This window comes from Vulpes lagopus, chromosome 4 (genome assembly GCF_018345385.1).
Source record: "Vulpes lagopus strain Blue_001 chromosome 4, ASM1834538v1, whole genome shotgun sequence".
Lineage (NCBI taxonomy): Eukaryota > Metazoa > Chordata > Mammalia > Carnivora > Canidae > Vulpes > Vulpes lagopus.
The window spans coordinates 95,838,362-95,862,542 of NC_054827.1; the positions used below are offsets into that span (position 1 = coordinate 95,838,362).

At 53.6% G+C, this 24,181-nt stretch overlaps 1 protein-coding gene, 7 non-coding genes and 1 pseudogene across 15 annotated transcripts in view; all 9 read right to left on the reverse strand.

Moving 5' to 3' along the window:
* LOC121489987 overlaps positions 1 to 24,181 on the reverse strand; it is an 88,679-nt gene that overhangs the window by 49,938 nt on the left and 14,560 nt on the right. For 4 of the 8 annotated variants that reach the window (XM_041753498.1, XM_041753497.1, XM_041753493.1 and 1 more), the window contains 7 exons: positions 22,704 to 22,844; positions 19,567 to 19,707; positions 16,993 to 17,128; positions 13,996 to 14,129; positions 11,814 to 11,948; positions 8,758 to 8,895; positions 5,739 to 5,875 (listed from right to left, as the gene is read on the reverse strand). In XM_041753498.1, coding sequence (XP_041609432.1) covers positions 14,100 to 14,129; positions 16,993 to 17,128; positions 19,567 to 19,707; positions 22,704 to 22,844 — 448 coding nt within the window. In that variant the 3' untranslated portion in view covers positions 5,739 to 5,875; positions 8,758 to 8,895; positions 11,814 to 11,948; positions 13,996 to 14,099. Of the gene's footprint in view, positions 1 to 5,161; positions 5,377 to 5,738; positions 5,876 to 8,757; positions 8,896 to 11,813; positions 11,949 to 13,995; positions 14,130 to 16,992; positions 17,129 to 17,624; positions 18,270 to 19,566; positions 19,708 to 22,703; positions 22,845 to 24,181 lie in introns of those variants that run through there. The other 4 variants (XM_041753491.1, XM_041753495.1, XM_041753494.1 and 1 more) reach the window with 4 other exon arrangements.
* On the reverse strand, positions 2,426 to 2,519 carry LOC121490272. Its single transcript, XR_005987592.1, has one exon. It is a non-coding gene; the product is annotated as a small nucleolar RNA SNORD116 (small nucleolar RNA).
* LOC121490269 lies at positions 5,396 to 5,490 on the reverse strand. The gene has a single exon (XR_005987590.1). It is a non-coding gene; the product is annotated as a small nucleolar RNA SNORD116 (small nucleolar RNA).
* Positions 8,414 to 8,508, reverse strand: LOC121490270. Its single transcript, XR_005987591.1, has one exon. It is a non-coding gene; the product is annotated as a small nucleolar RNA SNORD116 (small nucleolar RNA).
* LOC121490271 lies at positions 11,472 to 11,561 on the reverse strand (annotated as a pseudogene).
* On the reverse strand, positions 13,653 to 13,747 carry LOC121490267. Its single transcript, XR_005987588.1, has one exon. It is a non-coding gene; the product is annotated as a small nucleolar RNA SNORD116 (small nucleolar RNA).
* LOC121490266 lies at positions 16,663 to 16,757 on the reverse strand. Its single transcript, XR_005987587.1, has one exon. It is a non-coding gene; the product is annotated as a small nucleolar RNA SNORD116 (small nucleolar RNA).
* LOC121490268 lies at positions 19,225 to 19,319 on the reverse strand. The gene has a single exon (XR_005987589.1). It is a non-coding gene; the product is annotated as a small nucleolar RNA SNORD116 (small nucleolar RNA).
* LOC121490261 lies at positions 22,362 to 22,456 on the reverse strand. The gene has a single exon (XR_005987582.1). It is a non-coding gene; the product is annotated as a small nucleolar RNA SNORD116 (small nucleolar RNA).

The following is a 24,181-nucleotide window of genomic DNA, read 5'->3' on the forward strand; positions in this document are numbered from 1 at the left end:
ATTGATATATTTGGCAGCATTCAGGGTATATATATTGATGATTGTTAAGTCCTCTTCTTTGATAGATCCTTTAAGTATGATATAGTGTCCCTCTTCATCTCTTACTACAATAAGAATCAAAGAATTTTAAATACAATCATCTCACATCTAAAAATATTTAACATGTAATAGAAGTCATTGTTGAAGAGTATATGAAATTTCTTGCTCATATTATGGATAAAAAACAATGTGTAAACAACTGTTCTAGTCATAGTAACTGCATTGGAGAGCAAATTGACTGTGAAGATTTCACATAGAGCATCTACTTTTCAATTTTTAAAAATTATGTTCAATTTGCTAATATATAGCATAAGATCCAGTGCTCATCCCATCAAGGGCCCACCTCAGCCTACGTGACACAGTCACCCCACGCTTCCACCTACCTTCTCCTCCACCACCTTTTGTTCATTTCCCAGAGTTAGGAGTCTCTCATGTTTTGTCACCCTCTCTAATTTTTCCACCTATTACTTTTCAATTTCTATACAATTGTTCCACTTAATAGAAAATGATAAGTAAAATTCCATATCTTTGTATTTTGACAATCTAATCACACTAAAGACATTGATCATCACTCAGAAAATTCTAGTAGCTCAAATACGTAAATAGCTCAAGTGTAGTCACAGACATTTTGCATAGGACTCATTACTTAAGGAGTGGTTTCCCAAGGTCTATTTATGACATATATGTACATATTGGCAGCCAAGAATTGTAATATCATCCCATAATTGGTTATATAGACCTTTCTACAATTTGTTTCCTCTAGCATATGCCAGCATGTTATTTTTCCACTACCATAGTACTTTTTTGGGAGCATTTGCTGACCATGCTGAATTCCCCTCCATAGTTTTGCTTAGTATGATCTATGGGCTGGATCTCAGCTCACAGAAGTGATTTTCATTATTCACTCTGTCCATGTTCCAACAAGATCTCTTTGTGGAATCATCATTTATCCCACAACAATTATAAAATGGACCATCAGAATGTGATACCTGGTAGGCAGTGAGCATTCAGGATTCTGTTACCATAGGAGGCACTGATCCACATGATGTTGATCATATATCTGAAGATTAGTGACTAACAGTGCAGGGAATGAATTGTGAAACATTGTATGAGTTAAATATAAGAGATACACCTTCAATAAAATCCTCTACCTTCTATGGAAACAAACAAAAAAGCCCATAATGTATATATTGTTCCAACTACAAACTTGATGTTTTAGACAGACAATCTCAGGTATGTTTCAAAAGAATTTTGCTTGAAAAAAGAATATGACCACAAACCCATGAGATTGCAATGACCAAAAATGGTAGCACAAGAGCATTAGCAAGTGAAAGAGGATGCTCATCGTAACAGGGCAAGAGCCATTTGAAAGCACAATTAATATGACAAGCAGGGCACAATATCTTCCTTTCCAAAAAAGAAATATAGAAAAGTACTGGAAAATTCTAATGCCAAGAGATTGATGAAAACCAATCTATAAAAAAATATAATTCCATTGAATCGTTCACAATACATAATTGGGGTAGATCAATGATAAGATAAAATGAAATTGAAACGCACTCATATAAAAATATTATATGAAGCAGAAATACAAAATGAAAATGCAAAAAAAAGTCTGAAACACTGAAATATGCACTATTTCTAATAGACAATATCAGGTCTGAGTCATGAAAAAAAGAAACATACATCACAAGTAATATAGAGGATACACAGAAAAAGAAGGGGAAGGAAAATAGCAAATATTATAACATAAGTAGCATAAAAAACAAAAATAAAGCATCCTTTATCATATACTTCTAACAAAGAGGGCATAGAAGAAAATAGAGTGAAAAGATGAAATTTTTTGGGGGGGGGTGAAAAAATAAGAGGAAAGGAAAGGACCTATGACTAAAGGCTCTCAGGAAGGCTAACAGGCTCAGGAAAATACCAGAAACCTGAAGACCACAGAACATAGCAAAAAAACACAAAATACGGAGCCAAACCACTGACAAGATATGGAGGAAACAATGTATGCCCTCTGCAAAGACCACTTCCCTAAGCCATACCCCACTTGATAACCTACAGCAGAAAAGGAAAGAAACCTTGGGAGGAAGACTTCAAAGGCTGACAGGCAGCAAGAACGGTGGAAGACAGTCAGGTGACCTGTGTCCCACTCACCCTGGATGTCCCACTCACCACAGGCTACAGGGTGTGCTGGAGCCCCTGCACCACCCATGCTACCCCACACAGGGCATCCCCTGGGGGCAGGAACAGGGTATCCCTGTGCCTGAATCACAGCTCTGTTTCAGGACCAATTTCCAGCCCTGTGCATCCTCCTCTAGGCTGTGGGTGACCCTGACCTCGGCACCTGTCCCTCACTGTATCTCCCTGGCTGGGATCTCGAGCTAGACCTCAGCTTCCATGAGGACAATAGTAAAGGATTCCTCATTCACTATGTTCAGCTTTCCAAGGAATGCACATGTGGGAGTCATCATGGATATGAGCACCTGTGGGGTCTGGCTGGGACAGCCCATTAGTGCAGACATGCTCACCCTTGGGAGGACCTATTGTCCTGCCACATCAAGGAGAACCTGGGAAGGACCCATGACCACAGGGACCTCCAGACTTGGGAGACAATCCAAGGACATGACTACGAGCAAGAGGAACAGGATATCATCTTGGGGAGCTAAACCCTACATGTCAGGATAACACACCAGTCAGAAGGCCCTCAGGCAAGCACAAGATTTCCTTGCCCAAAGGCTCACTCTAAGACAAAAGAAGTTTACCTTCTTACCGATCCATGTGGAATCTGCCCAACCAGGGCAGCTAACCTGGTGAGGCCAACCTCACTCCACTCCTCCAAGGAGAAGAAGGCTTTCTATTATGAGCCGAAGTGAGGCTGGCAATGACACAACACCTGAAAATTTGGGAAAATTGCACTCACAAATGATAAACATACCCAGAGGATCAGGTGGTGAGATCAGAAAGAACAGATCCATGTGGAAGCCTAGCACCTGCCTGTGCTGTTCCTCTGTCCCACAGGACTGGCTGCACATGGGTGAAATGCCACAGGCCCAGGTCAGCCCACACGCAGGGATGTGCCTGTTTCATGTGTGTCGAGGAATTTCCATGAGCAATGTGCCTGGTAAGTGCCACGTGCTGTGAGTGGGGGTGTGCATGAGTCTGTGAGTGAGGGGCCCTCTATGGGTGTGTTTGGGTGTGTGTGCGTGAGTGTTATCTATGTGTTTACTAGCAGGTGTGTGAGTGCGGGCGTGTGCAGGACAGGCTGGCAGACTAGCTGGCCGAAGCAGAGGTGCTCACATGTGGAAGTCATCACTTAAAAGCACATGGCCCGTATGTGGAACCCTGGCCTCACGCCCTGCCGTGCAAAGGCATGAGATGATGCGTTTGACCCTGAGGGAGGCTGCAAAGGCCTGAGACACCACGTATCCAAAGCCCTCTGGCAATGCACAGTGCACGGACTCTTTTCTACAAACCCACTTAGGACCACTGAAGTAACGTCGATGTGGACTAGGTGTCTCGCTAGATGACCAGGGGCCGGAGAGCTTCCCAAAACCTCAGCGACCACAGGGCAAGGCAAGGAGTCCCCATGCAGGCCCGGCAGCTCTTGGGCACTGGCTGGAGGCCCCAGGCCTCCACAAAGCCCTATTGAGGCAAGGCGACCACATGAAGACAGGCCTGAGGTGACGCCATGAGGACAGGCAACCTGTCGTGCCCACTCTACCATACGGCCCTTGGACTGTGGGTAGAACAGCCCTAAACAAGCGGTGCCCATGCCCTGCCGAGAGCCAGTAAAACAGCCGATGGAATGCAGGACATGCTACTGCCAAGGAAACTGGTGTGTCCATGGCCAGCGTGCTTCATGGGCATAGCCTCCAGGACACATGCCATCACTTGGGCTACCTCGCCCATGTCCATGTCCTTGAATCCTCATCACTGTAGGGAAAGTCTCGCACTGCTGCCCTCTAAAGGGACTCCCACATCGGGGGCTGGGATCCTCAGCGAGGACAGCCACACGTGGTGTGCTCGTCACAGGCATCCACATTGTGGGACCCAAGACAGGGCCTGTTGTCAGAGTTACAGGCACAACACAGTGGCTCTGACATAGGGGAATGGCCACAGTCCCATAGGAGAGTGGCACACACAAAGGAGGACCAGTGCCTTTCCCAAGGAGAGCAAGACATGAGCCAAGCTCCATGGCCACGACACAGGGCTGTGTCTGACTGCTATTGGGGCCCAGAGCCTTACCCACACAGCCTGCAGGCTAGCCCAGAGAAGTCTTGTGCCCACAAAACAGGAAGGTGCCACCGCAGGCATTGAATCAAGGGTCGCCCATGCTGGAAGCCTTCACACAGGAGCCCTGTGCTCCAGGAGTCAAAATACTCACAGCCAGGGTCCACAAGGCCACCTGACAAAGTGAGAGCCGGCCAGGGTGGATGGCCAGCATACATCTCACAGATTCAGGGGAGAAACCTGGGAGAGCCCTTCCTCGGGAAAGTAGTGGCTAGGGGCACATCAGACAGAGCCCTTGGCACCATCTCCAGGTGTCCCCTTAGGGCCGATAAGTCGCACCCTGGTGGGTAGGTAGTAGGGCCTCACAACACTCACCAAGCACTGACCTGTTAGTGTCGCAACACCACCCAAGTATATGGAGGCTGCCGGCTGCCTGCACCCACCGGTCCTGAAGTCCTCCCCAGGCCCTGCCATTCCTATGCAGGCCATTGGCCAGCAGAGCATCGACACAGGCCTGGCCTGAGCATGTAGTACAAGCTCTGCCAGATCACCATGCATGTGTGGTGTGTGTGTGTCTGTGTGTGTATGTATGTGTGCCTCTCTGGCCTAAGAGACATTCAGGTGCTGTCAAGGGCAGTGGTCCTTTCTGGTGCTTTTGGCATCTTCCTGCATCCCTATGCAGTGCTCAGTTGTCAAACCTGGGACAGAGGACGCAGGCAAATATCACTGCTTGCCCATCGGAGGCCCATCTCCAAATACACAGAGCCCAGCCCTGAAAGTGTGGCTCCACATATACCACCAGGAGATCTACCTCAATCATTGGCCTTGCCGACTTCCTCTGGACAGATGCTCTCAAGGCTGTGCCAACAATGCTCAATGTGACTCCTACCTCTTTGCTACTGGCTGTCCAACACACCGCCAAAGCCCAGCAATGCCATGGACTCCATGCTGTAGACTCCCACCCAAGGAGGGCACACACCTCCTGGGCCCTCAGGATTCCCCGAGACTCTCCGATCCCAAGGCCCTTAAGTGGTGGTGCTGGTGCTGGTGGTGGTTGAGTGAGAGGCACGGCCAAGGTGAAGCTGTCCCCCACTCCTACCTTCCCTGGGGAAGACAATGTACTGGACTTCAGTTTTGATGAGAATGATAGTAGGGAGTTCTCACTCATTTTGTTCAGCTTTTCCAAGAAATGCAGATTGAGGGAGTCATCATCGATCTGAGCACTTTCTGGAATGCCTGGCAAATGGAACATGCAGGCTGGATGGCTCATGGAGACTCCCCGTGGCCTCAGCAACCCCCAGTACCCTGGAGACCATCCAGAGCTATGCCCCTGAGCAAGAGTCACAGGCAATCATCTTAGGGAGCCATTGCCCCTCACTACGAGGCACAATCTAAGTGGCAGGCCTGCAGACTGGCCCAGGACCTTCTAGGCCCTTTTGCTCAATTTGAGACAACGAAAGGCTTACCTGCATAGCCATCCATGCATAGGCTCCCCACCCTAGACCAATCATCTTCCATAGGTCCTGCCATAACCCATTGCACCTGCAAGGAAAGGAAGGATTTCTTCTCTGGGGGGGCGGCGAGCCTGGCTTGGCCTCCGCACCTGTGGAAGGGTGGAGAAAACACATGAAGGTATCACAAACGCACCCAGGTGTTCAGCTGGCCAGAGCGTTCCAAATAGTTCCATGGGGATGCCTTGCATCTGCCTGTGCTGTCCCTCTATCCCAAAGGGCTGTCTGCACATGGGTGAGATGCCATTGTCCATGGTAAGTCCATGCATGGGGATATGCCTCTGTCTCATGTGTGTCTAGGAATTTCTGTGTGAGTGCATGGCAATGTGTCTGGTAAGGCCATGTTCCATGAGTGGGGTGTGTGTGTGCCTGTGTATGAGGGACCCTCTGTGGTTGGGTTAGAGTGTGTGTGCTTCAGTGTGATTCTTGGGTTTATTAGCAGGTGTGAGCGTGTGTGCGTGTGCAGGGTAGGCTGGCAGGCTGGGTGGCCGTGGCACAGGTGATCACGTATGGAGTTCACCTCCACAAAGCACATGGCCCATACAGGGATCCATGGCCTCAGACCCTGCCACGCAATGGCATGAAATGACACAATTGACCCTGGGGGGAGGTTACAATGGCCTGAGACACCGCGTGTCCAAAGCCCTCTGGCAACGCACAGGAAAACAACTCTCCTCCAAAAATCCACTTTCGACTGCCGAAGCGATGTTGTGGACTAGGTCAATCCGTTGGGGTCAGATGCAGCATGAAATCTCAGTAATCATGGGGCAAACCAATGACCATGGTGCAGGCTATTAGGCCTCCAGGGCTGGCTGCATGCCTCAGGCCTCCACAAAGTCTACTGATATGAGGTAGCTATGCAAAGGTCGGCCAGGTGACCCATCCCACTCACTCAACAACATGGCTCTTGGTGCAAGCAAAACAGACCTAGGCAAGTGGTTCCCATGCCCCACCTAGAGCCAGTGCAACAGTCGACGGAATTCAGGGTGCATTACTGCCAAAGGACCTGGAATGTCCCTGGCTATTGTGCTTAGTGGGCATGGCCTCCAAGAACAGGTGCCATCAATCAGACACCCTCTACATGTCCACCTTGTTGAGTCCTCATCACTGCAGGGAAAATATCTCACCACTGCCCTCAAAAGGGACTCCTGCATCAGGGACAGGGATCCTCAGTGAGGACAGCAACATGCAGCATGTTCTTCACAGGCATCCACATTGTGGGGTCAAGGCAGGGCTCGTCCATTGGCAGACACAGGCACAACATAGTGGCCCTGGCACAGGAGCATGGCCTCAGTCATGAAGGAGAGAGGCACACACAAAGGAGGACCAGTGCCCTTCCACAGGAGAGGGGGACATGGGCCAAACTCCATGGACACGACATGGGGCTGCACCTGACTGCTATCAGGGTCCCTGTGGCCTGTCCTGCATGGTCTGCAGGCTAGCGCAGAGAAGACTTTTGCCCACAAAACAGGAAGGAGCCACCCCAGACACTGAATCAAGGGCTGTCCTGGGTATATGCCTTCACACAGGAGCCCCATGCCCTAGGAGGCAAGGTCGAACAGCCAGGTTCCACGAGGCCAGTGGGCAATGCTAGGGGCAACCAGGGTGGTGATGGTGGGCACACCTCTAAAAGACACAGGGTGGATGCCCAGGAGAGTACTTCTTTGGGAGAGTAGTAGACAGGGGCACATTGGAGAGAGCCCTCGGCAGATTGAAGGCAGCCCCTAAGGGCCATAAGTCATAGTCCATGTGGGCAGGCGGTGGGGCCACACACAGCTCACCAAGCACTGACTGGTTGGTGTTGGAACACCACCCAAGTATAGGGAGACTACTGGCTGTTCTATCGACCTGTACTGTGGACTCCCCAGGCCTTACCATTCCCATCCATCCCAGGGGCCAGCAGAGCGTCTATATTCCTGCTGTGAGTGTATACCATGAGCTCTGCCGGAACTCCTTGTACGTGTGGTGTGTTTGTGTGTGTGTGTGCATGCCTGTGTCTGCATTTGTGACTGTGTGTGTGTGTGTGGGTGTATGTGACTGCATATGCGTTTGTGTGTGTCTCCATGTGTGTGCAAGTCTGTGCATAGGTGTGCGTGTGTGTGCTTCTCTGCCCTGAAACATATTCAGGCACTGTCAAGTGCATTAGCCCTACCTGGTGCCTCTCCTGTCTTCCCCCAGGCCTGTGAAGCTCTCAGCTACAACCTGGGATAGAGGCTTCGGGCAAAGATTGCCACTTGCCCAGAGGGGAGTCCACCTGGAAACCCACGGTGCCTGGCCCTGAAAGGGAGGTACCGCACACACTGCCAGGAGCTCTGGCTCAATTTTCAGTCTGGCCGACTTGCTCCAGCATGGAACCTCTCCAGGCCATGCCAACATTGCCCAACGCGACTCCTACTGCTTGGCTGCCAGTTGTCTGAGACGCCTTCAAAGCCAGGACATGCCTCAGAAGACTACCAAGCTGAGGACTCCCATCCAAGGAGAGCCTTCTGGGCCCTCAGCCCTCCATGAGGCTCTCCGATTCCAAGGCCCTTGGGTGGAGATGGTGGTGGTGGTGGTGGTGGTGGTGGTAGTGGTGGTGGTGGTGGTGGTGGTATTTGCGAGCATGTGGCATGACCAAGGACAAGCTAGCTGTCCCTCAGTTTTGATGAGAATGACAGTAGGGAGTTCTCACTCATTTTGTTCAGCTTTTCCAAGGAATGCAGATTGAGGGAGTTATCATCAATCTGAGCACTTGCTGGGCTGCCTGGCAAATTGAACCACGCAGGCTGGACAGGTCATAGGGTAGTACCCGAGGCCTCAGCACCCTCCAGCAAGCTGGAGACCATTCAGAACTACGGCCCTGAGCAAGAGGCATGGGCATTCCACTCGAGGAGCTATCACCCCTCTCCATGAGGCACAAGCCAACTGGCAGGCCACAGGCATATCTAGGACCTTCTAGTCCCATCATCTCACTTTGAGATGACAAAAGGCTTACCCGCATAGCGATCTGTGTGCAGGGTCCTCTGCCCCAGGCCACTCTTCTTCCAGAAATCCCACATCATCCCTCCACACCTCCAAGGAAAGGAAGGTCTTCTTCTCTGAGTCAATGGAGCGCCTGGCTTGCCCTCCTCACCTGAGGAATGGTGGAGAAAACATAAGAATGCATCACAAATGCACTCAGGTGCTCAGCTGGCCAGAGTGGTCCAAACGGTTGCATGGGGAAGCTTTGCATCTGCCTGTGCTATCCCTCTGTCCCACAGGGCTAGCTTCTCATCGGTGAGATGTCACGGGCTCGCGTCAGCCCACACATGGGGATGTGCCTCTGTTTCATGTGTGTCTAAGAATTTTCTTGTGAATGCATGACAATGTGTCTGGCAAGGCCACATGTCATGAGTTGGGACAGATGTGCATCTGTGTATGAGGGGCCCTCTGTGCTGTTTCATTGTGCATCAGTGTGACTCTATGAGTTTATTAGCAGGTGTGCACGTGTGTGCATGTGCAGGACAGGCTGGCAGGCTGAGCAGCCGTGGCAGAGGTGCTCACGTGTGGTGTTCATCTCCCCAAACCACATGGGCCATCCATGGATATGTTGCCTCAGACCCTGCCACACCACAGCATGAATTGATGTGATATACCCGATGGGAGAATGCAGTGGCCAGACACTACAGGTCCAATGCTCTGGCAACACAGAGCACAATGACTCTCCTCAAAAAAGCCCACTTCCAACTGTCAAAGTGACGTTGTTGTGGACTACGTCACCTCGTTAGCTGTCTTGGTGTCGGAGCTCAGCATGAAATCTCAGTGAAAACAGATCAAGGCAATGAGTCCTGATGCAGGCTGGGAGCCCAGGGGGATGGCTGCATGCCTCAGGCCTCCAGAAGCCCTGGTGAGCCAAGGGAGCAATACAAAGGTTGGACAGGTGACTCGTCCCACTCACTCGACAATACGACTCGACAATATGACTCTTCGTATATGGGCAGAACAGCCTTAGGCAAGCAGTGCTCATGCCCCAACAAAAGCAAGTAGAAACAGCTGACAGAAACCGCGGTGTGCTACAGCCAAGGACATTGGCATGCCTAAGGCAGTTGTGCTTCATGAGCATGGCCTCCAGGAACACGTGCCATCACTCGTGCTGCCATGTCCACGTCCATGTCCTTGAGTCCTCATCGCTGCAGGGGAAGTCTCTTACCACTGCCCTGGAACGGGACTCCCGTGTCGGGGGCTGGAATCCTCAGTGAGGACAGCAACATGCAGTGTGCTCTTCACAGGAAGCCACATTTTGGGAGTCAAGCCAGGGCCCATTCATTGGAAGAGATAGGCGCAACATAGTGGTTCTGGAGCAAGGGCATGGCTGAAGTACTGCAGGTGATAGGCACACAGAAAGGAGGACCGGTGCCCTTCCCACGAAGAGGAAGACATGGGCCAAGCTCCATGGCCACGATGTCGGGCTGTGCCTGACTGCTATCAGCATCCCTAGGGCCTGTCCAGCATGGTTGAGAATCAAGCCCAGAGAAGTCTTGTGGCCACAGAACAGGAAGAAGCCACCCCAGATGCTGAATCAAGGGCTGCCATGTATGGATGCCTTCACATAGAACCCAGAACCCCAGAAGGAAATGTCTGCATAGCCAAGGACTGCAAGTTCACCCAGCAAAGCGAGGGTTGGCCAGGATGGCAATGGCCAGCATACCTCTCACAGGCACATGGAAATTGCCCAGGAGAGCCCTTCTTTGGGAAGGTAGTGGCCAGGGGCATGTCGGGCAGAGTCCTGGGCTACATCCAAAGTAGGCCCCATAGGGTAATAAGTAGAAGCTCATGTGGGAAGGTGGTGAGACCTCCCACAGCCCACAAAGCACTGACCCGTTGGTGTTGCAACACCACCGAGTGTAGGGAGCCTGCCAGCTACATGCACACACCCATCCTGCAGACTCCAGAGGCCCTGCCATTCCCATCCATTCCAGTGGACAGCAGAGCATCTACACTTTGCCCTGAGCAAACACCACGAGCTCTGCAGGTCCTACTTGCATGTGTGGTGTGTGCGTGTGTGTGTGTGTGTGTGTGTGTGTGTGTGCGCACACGCACGTGCCTGTGTCTGCATCTTTATGTGTGTCTGTGCATGTATTTGTGTATGCGTGTGTGTGTTCATGTGTGTGGGAGACTGTGTGTGTGGGTATGTGTGCTTCTCTGGCCTGAGACACATTCAGGCACTGTCAAGTGCATTGGCCCTACCTGGTGTCTTTCCTGTATTCCCTCAACCCTGTGCAGCTTTTACCTGATGACCTGGAACAGAGGCCTAGGGCAAAGATTCCCACTTGCCCGTATGAGAGTCCTCCTCCAAACCCATGGTGCCTGGCCCTGAAGGAGTTGCACAGCTCACACTGCCAGGAACTCTGGATCAATCATCAGTCTGGCTGATTTGCTGCAACACAGAGCCTCTTGAGGCTGCACCAACATCGCCCAATGCGACTCCTACTGCTTGGCTCCCGGTTGTCTGAGATGCCTTCAAAGCCTGGATAATGCCTCGGGGGACTACTAAGCTGAGGACTTCCATCCAAGGAGGGCACATGCCTTTTGGGCCCTCAGCCTTCCATGAGGCTCTCTGATCCCAAGGCCCTTGGGTGGAGATGGTAGTGGAGGTTGCAAGAATGTGGCACGACCAAGGCAAAGCTAGCTTTCCCTCACTCCTACCTTCCCTGGGGAAAACAACGTGCTGGACCTCAGTTTCGATGAGCACAATGGCAGGGAGTTCTCACTCATTTTGTTCAATTTTCCAAGGAAAGCAGATTGAGGGAGTCATGATCCATTGGAGCACTTCCTGGGCCGACTGGCAAACCAAACCAAGCAGACTGGATGGCTCATAGGGGACTCCCCGTGGCCTCAGCACCCTCTAGCACCCTGGAAACCCTCCAAAATTCGCCCCTGAGCAAGAGGCCCAGGCAATCCTCTCAGAGAACCACTGCCCCTTGCCATGAGGCACAAGCCCACTGGCAGGACGGTGGCCAACCCAGAATCTTCTAGTCCAATTCACTCACTTTGAGACAATGAAAGGCTTACCCCCATACCGATCCATGCGCAGGCTCCCCACCCTGGCCACTCTTCTTCCAAAGGTGCACCATCATTCTTCCGCAACTCCAAAGAAAGGAAGGTCTGTTTTTTTAGTCAACAGCGAGCATGGCTTGTACTCCTCACCTGAGGAATGGAGGAGAAATCACACAATTATGTCACAAATGCACCCAGGTGCTCAGCTGGTGAGAGTGGTCCAAACAGTTACGTGGGAAACCTTTATATCTATCTGTGCTGTCTCTCTGACCGACAGGGTTATTGCACATTGGTGAGATGCCATGGGCCCATGTCAGTCCACACAGGGGCATATGCCTCTGTCTGTGTGTGTCTAGGAATTTCCTTATGGGTGCATGACAGTGTGTCTGGCAAGGGTACATGCCATGAGTGGTGGCATGCATGTCTGTGTATGAGGGTCCCCTGTGTGGGAGTTGCATTGTGTGTGCGTCAGTATAACTCTATGGGTTTATTAGCAGGAGTGTGTGTGTGTATGTGCGTACATTTGCAGGGCAGGCAGGCTGGCTGGGAGGCTGGGGAACATGGCCACAGTACTGCAGGTGAGCGGCACAAATAAAGGACGACCAGTGCCCTTCCTATGAAGAGGAAGATGTAGGCCAATCTCCAAGGCAAAAACACGGGGCTGGGCCTGACTGCTCTCAGGGTCCCTGTGGCCTATCCTGCATGGTGTGCAGGCTACCCCAGAGAAGACTTGTGCCCTCAGAGCAAGGAGTCACTGCGGATGCTGAATCAAGGGCCTCCCTGGGTGGACGCATTTACACAGGAGCCCCGCAGCCCAGGAGGCAAGCTCTGCACAGCCAGGGTCTGCAAGGCTAAGTGGCGAAGTGAGGTCTGACCAGGGTCACAATGGCTGGCATACCTCTCACAGGAAAAGGGTGGACACCCAGGAGAGCGCTTCTTCAGAAAAGTAGTAGTCAGGGGTGGGTCACATAGAGCTCTCTGCACGATTGCCAGGAAGCACATTAAGGCCATTAAGTCTCAGCCTATGGGGGAAGGTGGTGGGGCTGCACACAGCCTACAAAGCACTGACCTGTTGGTTTTTGCAACACCATCCAAATTTAGAGAGGCCACTAGCTGCCTGCACCAACCTGTCCAGTGGACAGCCTGGGCCCTACAATTCCCATTGATTCCAGTGGACAGCAGAGTGTCGACACTCCTGCCTTGAACATACACCACGAGCTCTGCTGCATCTCCTTGCATGTGTGGTGGGTGCGTCTGTGTGTACACGTGTCTGTGTTTGTGTATGCGTGTGTATGTGAGTGTTCCTGTGTGTGTCTGTCCTGGTCTGGGCTCAGATGAGTTCAGGCGCAGTCAAACGCATCGGTCCCTCATGGTGCCTCTCCTGTCTCCCCCCAACCATATTCAGCTCTCATTGAAAACTCGGGACAGAGGCCTCAGGCAAAGATACCTGCTTGCCTGGATGATAGTCCATCTGTAACCCCATGACGCATGGCCCTGAAAGGGGGGAACTGCACACAACGCCAGAATCTCTGGCTCAATCATCAGACTGGCTTATGTGCTCTGGCACAGATGCTTTCGGGGCCCTGCCAATGCCATCTAATGCAACTCCTACTGCTTGGCAGCTGGTTATCTGAGATGCTGCCAAAGCCCAGCCATGCCACAGAGAACCATGAAGCCGATGACTCCCACCAAGGAGAATATATGTTTTCTGAGCCCTCAGCCCTCCCCCAGGCTCTCTGATGCCAAGGCCCTTGGGTGGAGATGGAGGTGTTGGTGTTGGTGCTTTTGAGCATGTGGCAGGAACAAGGAGAAGCCGTCCCTTACTCCTACCTTCCCTGGGGGAGACTACGTGCTGGACCTCAGTTTCGATGAGAACAACGGTAGGGAGTTCTCACTCATTTTGTTCAGCTTTTCCAAGGAATGCAGATTGAGGGAATCATCATCAATCCAAGCACTTTCTCGGCCTCCTGGTAAATTTTACTATGCAGGCTGAACAGCTCACAGGGTCTCCCTGTGGCCTCAGCACCCTCCAGTACCCTGGAGACCATCCACAGCTATGCCCCTGAGCAAGAGGCATGGCCAATCCTCTTGGGGAGCCATCACCTCTTTCCATGAGCACAAGCAAACTGGCAGGTCCACTCACTGGCCCAGGACCTTCTAGTCCCAATGGCTCACTTTGAGATAACGAAAGGCTTACCTCCTTGTGATCCGTGCAGGTTCCCCGTCCTGGACCATTCTTCTTCCACAGGTCCAGCTATCATCTACCACACCTCCACAGAAAGGATGGTCTTCTTCTCCGTGTCAACAGCAAGCCTGGCTAGGCCTCAGAACCTGAGGAAGTGTGGAGAAATCCGGCGAATGTGTGACAAACGCATCCAGATGCTCAGGTGGCCTGAGCATTCTGAATGGTTCCATGGGGAAGCTGTGCATCTGCCTGTGCTGTTCCCTCTGTCACACAGGACTAGCTGCTTGTCGATGAGATGGCATGGGCCCACACCATCCCACACGTGGTGATGTGCCTTTGTCTCATATGTGCCTAGGAATTTCCTTCTGAGTGTATGACAATGTGTCTGGTAAGGCCACGTGCCATGAATGGGGATGTGCATGCGTCTGTTTGTGTGGGGCCCTCTCTGGGTGTGTTTGAGTGTGTGTACATCAATGTGACTCTATGGGTTTATTAGCAGGTTTGGACGTGTGTGCGTGTGCAGGCAGGCTGGCAGGCTGGCCAGTCGTGGCTCAGGTGCTCATGTGTGGAGTTCATCACCACAAAGCACATGGCCCATCTGGGGATCCATGGACTCAGACCCTGGCACGCATGGCACCAGATGATGTGATTGATCTCAGGGGAGCCTGCAAAGCCCTGAGACACCACGTGTCCAAAGCTGTCTGGAAACGCACAGCACAAGGACTGTCCTCCAGAAACCCACATTTGACTGTTGAAGCAACGTCAATGTGAATTAGGTCACCCTGTTAGCTGATCCAGGTCTGGGGTACAACCCAGAATGCCAGTGACGATTGGGCAAGGCAACGAGCCCTTGTGCAGGCCAGCAGGCCTCGGGTACTGGTTGCATGCCTCAGGCCTCAACAAAGCCCTACTGAGGTGAGGTGGCCACGTGAAGTTAACCGGTCCTGCACATACGACAATTTGGTTGCTGCTGTGTGGGCAGAACAGCCCTAGGCAAGCGGTGCCCATGATACACTAAAAGCCCTGCAACAGCTGATGGCACCAGGGGGCGTGCTACTACCAAGGGAAGAGGCATTTCCGTAGCCATTGTGCTTCATGGGCATGGCTTCCGGGAACACGTGCCATCAGACGGGCTGCTGCGTCCAGGTTCATATCCTGGAGTCCTCATCACTGCAGGAAAAGTCACCACTGCCCTCAAATGGGACTCCAGCATTGGGGACTGAGATCTTCAGCGAGAACAGCAAAACACAGCATGCTCTTCACAGGCATCCACATTGTAGGACTCAAGGCAGGACCCATTTGTCAGCAGACACAGGCTCAACAGAATGACTCTGATGCAGGACTATGGCCACAGTACTGCTGGTGAGAAGCACACACAAATGCGGACCGGTGCCCTCTCCACCAAGAAGAGGACATAGGCCAAGTTCCAGGGCCACAATATGAGGCTGCGCCTGACTGCTATCAGGGTCCCTGTAGCCTGTCCTTCATGGTCTGCAGGTTAGCCCAGAGAAGTCTTGTAGCCACAGAGCAGGAAGGAGCCACCCCGGACGCTGAATCAAGGGCCCCCATGGGTGGACATCTTTACACAGGAGCCCTGCAGCCCAGGAGGCAAGGTCCACATGGCCAGGGTCTGCAAGGCCAGCCGACGAAGCAAGGGCTGGCCAGGGTAGCAACTACTGGCATACTTCTCACAGGCACGGGTTAGACGCCCAGGAGAGCCCTTCTTTAGGAAAGTAGTGGCTAGGGAGCATTGGACAGACACCTCAGCACCATCGCCCGAGGGCCCCTGAAGGCTGTAAGCATAGCCCATGGGGGAAGGCAGTGGGGCCGCACACAGCCCACCAAGCACTGACCCGTTGGTTTTCGCAACGCCATCTGAGTTTAGGGAGGCCACTGGCAGTCTTCACCAACCCATCCGGCGGACAGCCTGGGCCCTGCCATTCCCATCCATTCCAGGGGCCAGCATAGCGTCAACACGCCTGCCCTAAATGTACACCATGAGTGCTGCTGGACCTCCTTGCATGTTTGCTGTGTGCATCTGTGTTTGTGTGGGTGTATGTGTTTGTGTATGCATGTGTGTGTGTGCGTGTGTGTGTGTGTGTGTGTGTGTGTGTGTTCATGTGTGCATGGGAGTCACTGTGTCTGTCCTGGTCTGGGCTCAGATGAATTCAGGCACTGTCAAATGCATTGGCCCCTCCTGGTGCCTCTCCTGTCCTCCACCAACCCTGTTCAGCTCTCATTGAGAACTTGGGACAGAGGCGTCGGGCATTGATTGCTGCTTGCCCGGATGGAAGTCCACCTGTAAAACCATGACACCTGGCCCTGAAAGGGGTGTACGGCACACACTGCCAGGATCTCTGGCTCAATCATCAGCCTGGCCTACTTGCTCCAGCAGAGAAGCTTTTGAGGCCCTGCCAACACCACCTAATGCAACTCTTACTGTTTGGCTGCTGGCCACCTGAGATGCCACCAATCCCAACCATGCCACAGAGGACCACAAAGCCCGGGAATCCCACCCAAAGAGGGCATAAGATTTCTGGACTCTCAGTCCTCCATCAAGCTCTAAGATCCCAAGACCCTTGGGTGGAGATGGTGGTGGTGGTGGTGGTTGCGAGCGTGTGGCCTGACCAAGGTGAAGGTGTCCCTCACTTCTACCTTCCCTGGGAAAGACAACGTGCTAGACCTCAGTTTCGATGAGAACGACGGCAGGGAGTTCTCACTCATTTTGTTCAGCTTTTCCAAGGAATGCAGATTGAGGGAGTCATCATCGATCCAAGCACTTTCTCGGCCTCCTGGTAAATTGAACTACGCAGGCTGAACAGCTCATGGGGTCTCCCCATGGCCTCAACACCCTCCAGCACCCTGGAGACCATCCACAGATATGCCCCTGAGCTAATCCCTTGGGGAGCCATCTCCCCTCGCCATGAGCACAACCCAACTGGCAGGTCCGCTGGCTGGCCCAGGACCTTCTAGTCGCATCAGTACACTTTGAGACAACAAAAGGCTTACTTCATCGTGATCCCTGTGCAGGTACCCGTCCTGGGCAACTCTTCTTCCAGAGGGCCTGTCATCATCTCTCCATATCTCCACAGAAAGGAAGGTCTTCTTCTCCATGTCAACAGGAAGCCTAGCTAGGCCTTGGCACCTGAGGAAGTGTGGCGAAATCGGGTGAATGCATGACAAACGCACCCAGGAACTCAGATGGCCTGAGCAATCGGAACAGTTCCATGGGGAAGCGGTGCATCTGCCTGTGCTGTCCCTCTGTCCCACAGGGCTACCTGATCCTCAGTAAGATAATGCAGGCCCATGTCATCCCACACATGTCGATGTGCCTCTGTTTCACGTGAGTCTAGGAATTTCCTTGTGAGTGTATAACAATGTGTCTGGTAAAGCCACGAGCCATGTTAGGGCTGTGGGTATGTCTGTGTGGGACCCTCTGTGGGTGTGTTTGAGTGTGTGTGCATCAGTGTGACTCTATGGGTTTATTAGCAGGTGTGCAGATGAGTGAGTGTGCAGGGAAGGCTGGCCAGACATGGCTCAGGTGTTCATGTTTGGAGTTGATCACTGCAAAGCACATGGGCAATCTGGGGATTCATGGCCTCAGACTGTGGCATGCATTGGCATGAGAAGACGGGATTCACCTCAGGGGAGGATGCAAAGGCCTGAGACACCACGTGTCCACAGCCCTCTCGGGAAGGCACAGCACAATGACTCTCCTCCAAAAATCCACTCTCCACCATTGAGGCGACGTTGATGTGGACTAAGTCACCTGTTAGCTGAGTCAGGTCTAGGGAGCAGCACGAAACCTCAGTGACCACAGGGCAAGGCAATGAGCCCCCGAAAGACCGGCAGGCCTTGGGTACTGGCTGCACACTTCAGGCCTCATAAAGCCCTAGTAAGGTGAGGTAGCCACGCAGAAATCGGACAGGCAACCCGTGACATGCACATCATGATTTGGCTCTTGGTGTGAAGGCAGAACAGCTCTAGGCAAGTGGTGTCCATGTGATACTGAGAGCCAAAGAACAGCCAACTAAACCAGGGGTGCGCTAGAATCAAGGGAAGTGGCATGTCCACATCCATTGTACTTCATGGGCATGGCCCCCAGGAACACGTGCCATCAGTCGGGCTGCCTCATCAGGTCCAAGTCCTGTGTCCTCATCTCGGCAGGAAGAGTCACCAGTGCTGTTGAACAACGCTCCAGCATCGGGGTCTGGGATCCTTAGTGAGAACGGCAACATACAGCATGCTCTTCACAGGCATTTACATTGTGAGACTCAAGGCAGGGCCTGTCCATTGACAGAAACAGTCTCAATACAGTGGCTCTAGTGCAGGTGCATGCCCAAAATACCACAACCGAGGCACACAGAAAGCAGGAACAGTGCATTCCCATGAAGAGGAGACCATCAAAAAGCTCCCCAGACTTGAGAAGGGGCTACACCTGAATACTATGGGGTCCCTATGACATGTCCAACATGGCCTAAAGGCAAGCTGAGAAAAGTCTTGTGCCCACAGGGCAGGAAGGAGCCACAAGGGACACTGATCAATGAATGCCCTGGGTGTATGCCTTTATGCAGGGGCCCCTCAGACCTGGAGGCAAGGTCTGCACAGACAGAGTCTGAAAGGCCAGCTGGCGAAGGGAGGGACAACAAGGGTGAAAATGGCCGGCAAGGCTATCACAGGCACAGGGTAGACACTGAACAATGCACCGAAACCATCTGGTGCCTTTCCTGTCTTCCCGCAACCCTGTTCAGCTCTCAGCTGAGAACGCAGGACAGAGGCCTCGGACAGAGATTGCTCCTTGCCCGGTCGGGAGTACACCTGGACACCAGCGGCCCCTGGCCCTGAAAGGGGGGCACCAGACACCACCAGAAGTACTGGCTCAATCTTTGTCCTGGCCGACGGACTCTGATAGATGCTATCAAGGCCCTGCCAAAGCCACCTAACGCAACTCCTACCACTTGGCTGCTGGCTGTCTGAGACACCCCCAAAGCCCAGCCACGTCATGGAGGACCAACATGTCGAGGACTCCCACCCAAGGAGAGCACACGTTTTCTAGGCCCTCAGCCCTCCGCCAGGCTCTCTGATCCCAAGGCCCTTCGGTGGAGATGGTGGTGTTGGTGGTGGTGGTGGTGGTGGTGGTGGTGGTCATGGTAGTGGTGGTGGTGGTTGCAAGCAAGCGTGTGGCACGACGAAGATGAAGCTGTCCCTCACTCCTTCCTTCTCTGGGGGAGAGAAGGTGCTGAACCTCAGTTACAATGAGAACGACGGCAGGGAGTTCTCACTCATTTTGTTCAGCTTTTCCAAGGAATGCAGATGGAGGGAGTCATCATCGATCCAAGCACTTTCTCGGCCTCCTGGTAAATTGAACTACGCAGGCTGCACAGCTCCTGGGGTCTCCCCGTGGCCTCAGCACCCTCCTGTACCCTGGAGACCACCCACAGCTATGCCCCTGAGCAACAGGCATAGGCAATCTTCTTGGAGAGCCAACATCCATGGCCAGGAGCACAAGCCAGCTGGCAGGTCCACAGGACATCTCAGGACCTTCGAGTGCCATCAGTACACGTTGACACAACAAAAGCTTACCTCTGGTGATCCGTGTGCAGGTTCCCCGTCCTGGACCACTCTGCTTCCACAAGGCCCGCCATCATCTCTCCACACCACCGTGGAAAGGAAAGGAAGGTCTTTTTCTCCATGTCAACAGGAAGCCTAGGTAGGCCTTGGCACCTGAGGAGGTGTGGAGAAATCAGGCGAATGTGGGACGTACCCACCCAGGCGCTCAGATGGCCCGAGCGTTCCAAACGGTTCCCTGGGGGAAGCATTGCATCTCCCTGTGCTGTCCCTCTGTCCCACAGGGCTAGCTGCTCATCAGTGATATGGAACGGGCCCACGTCATCCCACACAAGGGGATGTGCCTCTGTCTCATGATGTGTGTCTAGGAATTTCCTGGTTAGAATATGACAATGTTTCTGGTCAGACCACACGCCATGAGTGGGGATGTGCAGGCGTCTGTTTGTGTGGGGCCTCTGTGGGTGTGTTTCAGTGTGTGTGCATCAGTGTGACTCTATGGGTTTATTAGCAAGAAGCTGTGCACATGTGTGCGTGTGCAGGCCAGGCTGGAAGGCTGGCAGGCTGGAAGGCAGGCCATCCGTGGCTCAGGAGCTAACGTTTAGAGTTTATCAGCGCAAAGTACATGGGCAATCCGGGGATCCATGGCCTCAGACCCTGGCACGTAATAGCGTGACATGACGTGACTGACCTCACGGGACGTCGCAAAGCCCTGAGAAACCACGTGCCCGAAGCCCTCTGGCAAAGCACAGCACAAGGACTCTCCTCCAAAAACACACTATCGACCATCGAAGCCATGTCGATGTGGATTACGTCGCCCCATTAGCTGAGCCGGGTCCGGGCGCAGCATGAAACCTCAGCCACCCCGGGGAAAGGCAATGAGCCCTGTGAGGGCAGCAGGCTTCAGGGAATGGATGCACGCCTCAGGCCTTCACGAAGCACTATGAGAAAAGGTGGCCACACGAAGGTCGGACAGGCGACTGGTCCCACACACATGACTCTTTGCTCTTGGCATGTGGGTAGAACAGCCCGAGGCAAGTGTTGCCCATGCTACACTGAGAGCCCAAGAACAGCCGACTGAAGCGGGGGTGCGCTACTGACAAGGGAACCAGCATCGCAACAACGATTGTGCTTCACGGGCTCGGCCTCTGGGAACACCTGCCATGAGTCAGGCTGCCGCATCCGGGTCCATGTCCTGAGTCCTCATCACTGCACGGAAAGTCACCACTGCCCTCGAACGGGACTCCCACGTCGGGGGCCGGGATCCTCAGCAAGAACAGCAACACGTGGCATGGTCTTCACAGGTATTTATATTGTGGGACTCAAGGTAGGGCCTGTCCATTGGCAGAGACAGGCTAAACACAGGTGGTGTTTAGACTCTGGTGCAGGGGCATGGCCACATTACTATAGGTGACAGGCACACACAAAGGAGAAACAGTGCCTTCCCACGACGAGGAGGACAAGGCCAAGCCCCACAGCCTTGACAAGAGGCTCCGCCTGACTACTGTCCGGTGCCTGTGGCCTGTCCTGCACGGTCTGCAGCCTAGCCCACAGAAGTCTTGTGCCCACAGAGCAGGGAGGAGCCAGTCCGGATGCTGATCAAGGGCTGCCCTGGGTGGATGTCTTTACGCAGGAGCCCGGCAGCCCAGGAGGTAAGGTCTGCATGGCCAGAGTCTGCAAGCCCAGCTGGCAAAGGGAGGGACAACCAGGGTGGCAATGGCCGGCAAGGCGATCACAGGCACAGGGTAGACACCCAGGAGAGCCCTTCTTTGGGGAAGTAGTGGCCTGGGGTGGGTCGGACAGAGCCCTCGGCACCATCGCCAGGCGGCCCCTTAAGGCCGTAAATCAAGGCACACCGGGGAAGGTGGTGGGGCCGCAAACAGCCCCCGAACCTCTGACCCGTTGGCTTTCCTAACAGCATGCAGGTGTAGGGAGGCCGCCATCAGACCTGCCTGCACCCACGTGTCCTCCAGACGCCCTTGGCACTGCCATTCCCATTCTTCCAAGTGGCCAGCGAAACTTCTACACACCTGCCCTGAGCGTACACCATGAGCTCCGCTGACTTCCTGGCGTGTGTGTGCGTGTGTGTGTGTGCGTGCGTGTGTGTGTGTGTGTGTGTGTGAGTGTGTGTTTGCATGCCTGTGCATGCGACTACGATTGGGGAGCATGTGTTTGACTGTATATGTGCTTCTGTATGTTTTATGTGTATTCGTGTGTGCGTGCGAGTACTGTGTCTCCGTCCTTGTCTGGCCTCAGATGAATTAGGGCTCTGTCAAAAGCAACGAACCCATCTGGTGTCTTTCCTGTCCTCCCGCAACCCTGTTCAACACTCAGCTGAGAACGCGGAACAGAGGCCTGGGACAGAGATTGCTCCTTGCCCGGTCGGGGGTCCACCTGTACACCGGCGGCCCCTGACCCAGCAAGGGGGGCACCACACACCACCAGGTGTACTGGCTCAATCTTTGGCCTGGCCGACGGACTCCGACATAGATGCTCTCAAGGCACTGCCAAAGCCGCCGAACGCAACTCCTACCACTTGGCTGCTGGCTGTCTGAGACACCCCCAAAGGCCAGCCATGTCATGGAGGACCACCATGTCGAGGACTCCCACCCAAGGAGAGCACATGTTTTCTAGGCCCTCAGCCCTCCGCCAGGCTCTCTGATCCCAAGGCCCTTCGGTGGAGACGGTGGTGTTGGTGGTGGTGGTGGTGGCGGTGGTCGTGGTGGTGGTGGTGGTGGTTTCAAGCAAGCGTGTGGCACGACGAAGGTGAAGCTGTCCCTCACTCCTTCCTTCCCTGGGGGAGACAAGGTGCTGGACCTCAGTTGCGATGAGAACGACGGCAGGGAGTTCTCACTCATTTTGTTCAGCTTTTCCAAGGAATGCAGATGGAGGGAGTCATCATCGATCCAAGCACTTTCTCGGCCTCCTGGTAAATTGAACTACGCAGGCTGAACAGCTCATGGGGTCTCCCCGTGGCCTCAGGACCCTCCTGTACCCTGGAGACCACCCACAGCTATGCCCCTGAGCAAGAGGCATAGGCAATCCTCTTGGAGAGCCAACGTCCATGGCCAGGAGCACAAGCCAGCTGGCAGGTCCGCAGGCCATCTCAGAACCTTCGAGTGCCATCAGTACACATTGACACAACAATAGCTTACCTCTGGTGATCCGTGTGCAGGTTCCCCGTCCTGGACCACTCTGCTTCCACAAGGCCCGCCATCATCTCTCCACACCACCGTGGAAAGGAAAGGAAGGTTTTCTTCTCCATGTCAACAGGAAGCCTAGCTAGGCCTCGGCATCTGAGGAGGTGTGGAGAAATCAGGCGAATGTGTGACGTACCCACCCAGGCGCTCAGATGGCCCGAGCGTTCCAAGCGGTTCCCTGGGGGAAGCATTGCATCTCCCTGTGCTGTCCCTCTGTCCCACAGGGCTAGCTGCTCATCAGTGATATGGAACGGGCCCACGTCATCCCACACAAGGGGATGTGCCTCTGTCTCATGATGTGTGTCTAGGAATTTCCTGGTTAGAATATGACAATGTTTCTGGTCAGACCACACGCCATGAGTGGGGATGTGCAGGCGTCTGTTTGTGTGGGGCCCTCTGTGGGTGTGTTTCAGTGTGTGTGCATCAGTGTGACTCTATGGGTTTATTAGCAAGAAGCTGTGCACATGTGTGCGTGTGCAGGCCAGGCTGGCAGGCTGGCAGGCTGGCCATCCGTGGCTCAGGAGCTAACGTTTAGAGTTCATCAGCGCAAAGTACATGGGCAATCCGGGGATCCATGGCCTCAGACCCTGGCACGTAATAGCGTGACATGACGTGACTGACCTCACGGGACGTCGCAAAGCCCTGAGACACCACGTGCCCGAAGCCCTCTGGCAAAGCACAGCACAAGGACTCTCCTCCAAAGACACACTATCGACCATCGAAGCCATGTCGATGTGGATTACGTCGCCCCATTAGCTGAGCCGGGTCCGGGCGCAGCATGAAACCTCAGCCACCCCGGGGAAAGGCAACGAGCCCTGTGAGGGCAGCAGGCCTCAGGAAATGGATGCACGCCTCAGGCCTTCACGAAGCACTATGAGAAGAGGTGGCCACACGAAGGTCGAACAGGCGACTGGTCCCACACACATGACTATTTGCTCTTGGCGTGTGGGCAGAACAGCCCTAGGCAAGTGGTGCCCATGCTACACTGACAGCCCAAGAACAGCCGACTGAAGCGGGGGTGCGCTACTGACAAGGGAACCGGCATCGCAACAACCATTGTGCTTCACGGGCTCGGCCTCTGGGAACACCTGCATTGAGTCAGGCTGCCGCGTCCGTGTCCATGTCCTGAGTCCTCATCACTGTACAGAAAGTCACCACTGCCCTCGAACGGGACTCCCACGTCGGGGGACGGGATCCTCAGCAAGAACAGCAACACGTGGCATGGTCTTCACAGGCATCTATATTGTGGGACTCAAGGTAGGGCCTGTCCATTGGCAGAGACAGGCTAAACACAGGTGGTGTTTAGACTCTGGTGCAGGGGCATGGCCACATTACTATAGGTGACAGGCACACACAAAGGAGAAACAGTGCCTTCCCACGACGAGGAGGACAAGGCCAAGCCCCACAGCCTTGACAAGAGGCTCCGCCTGACT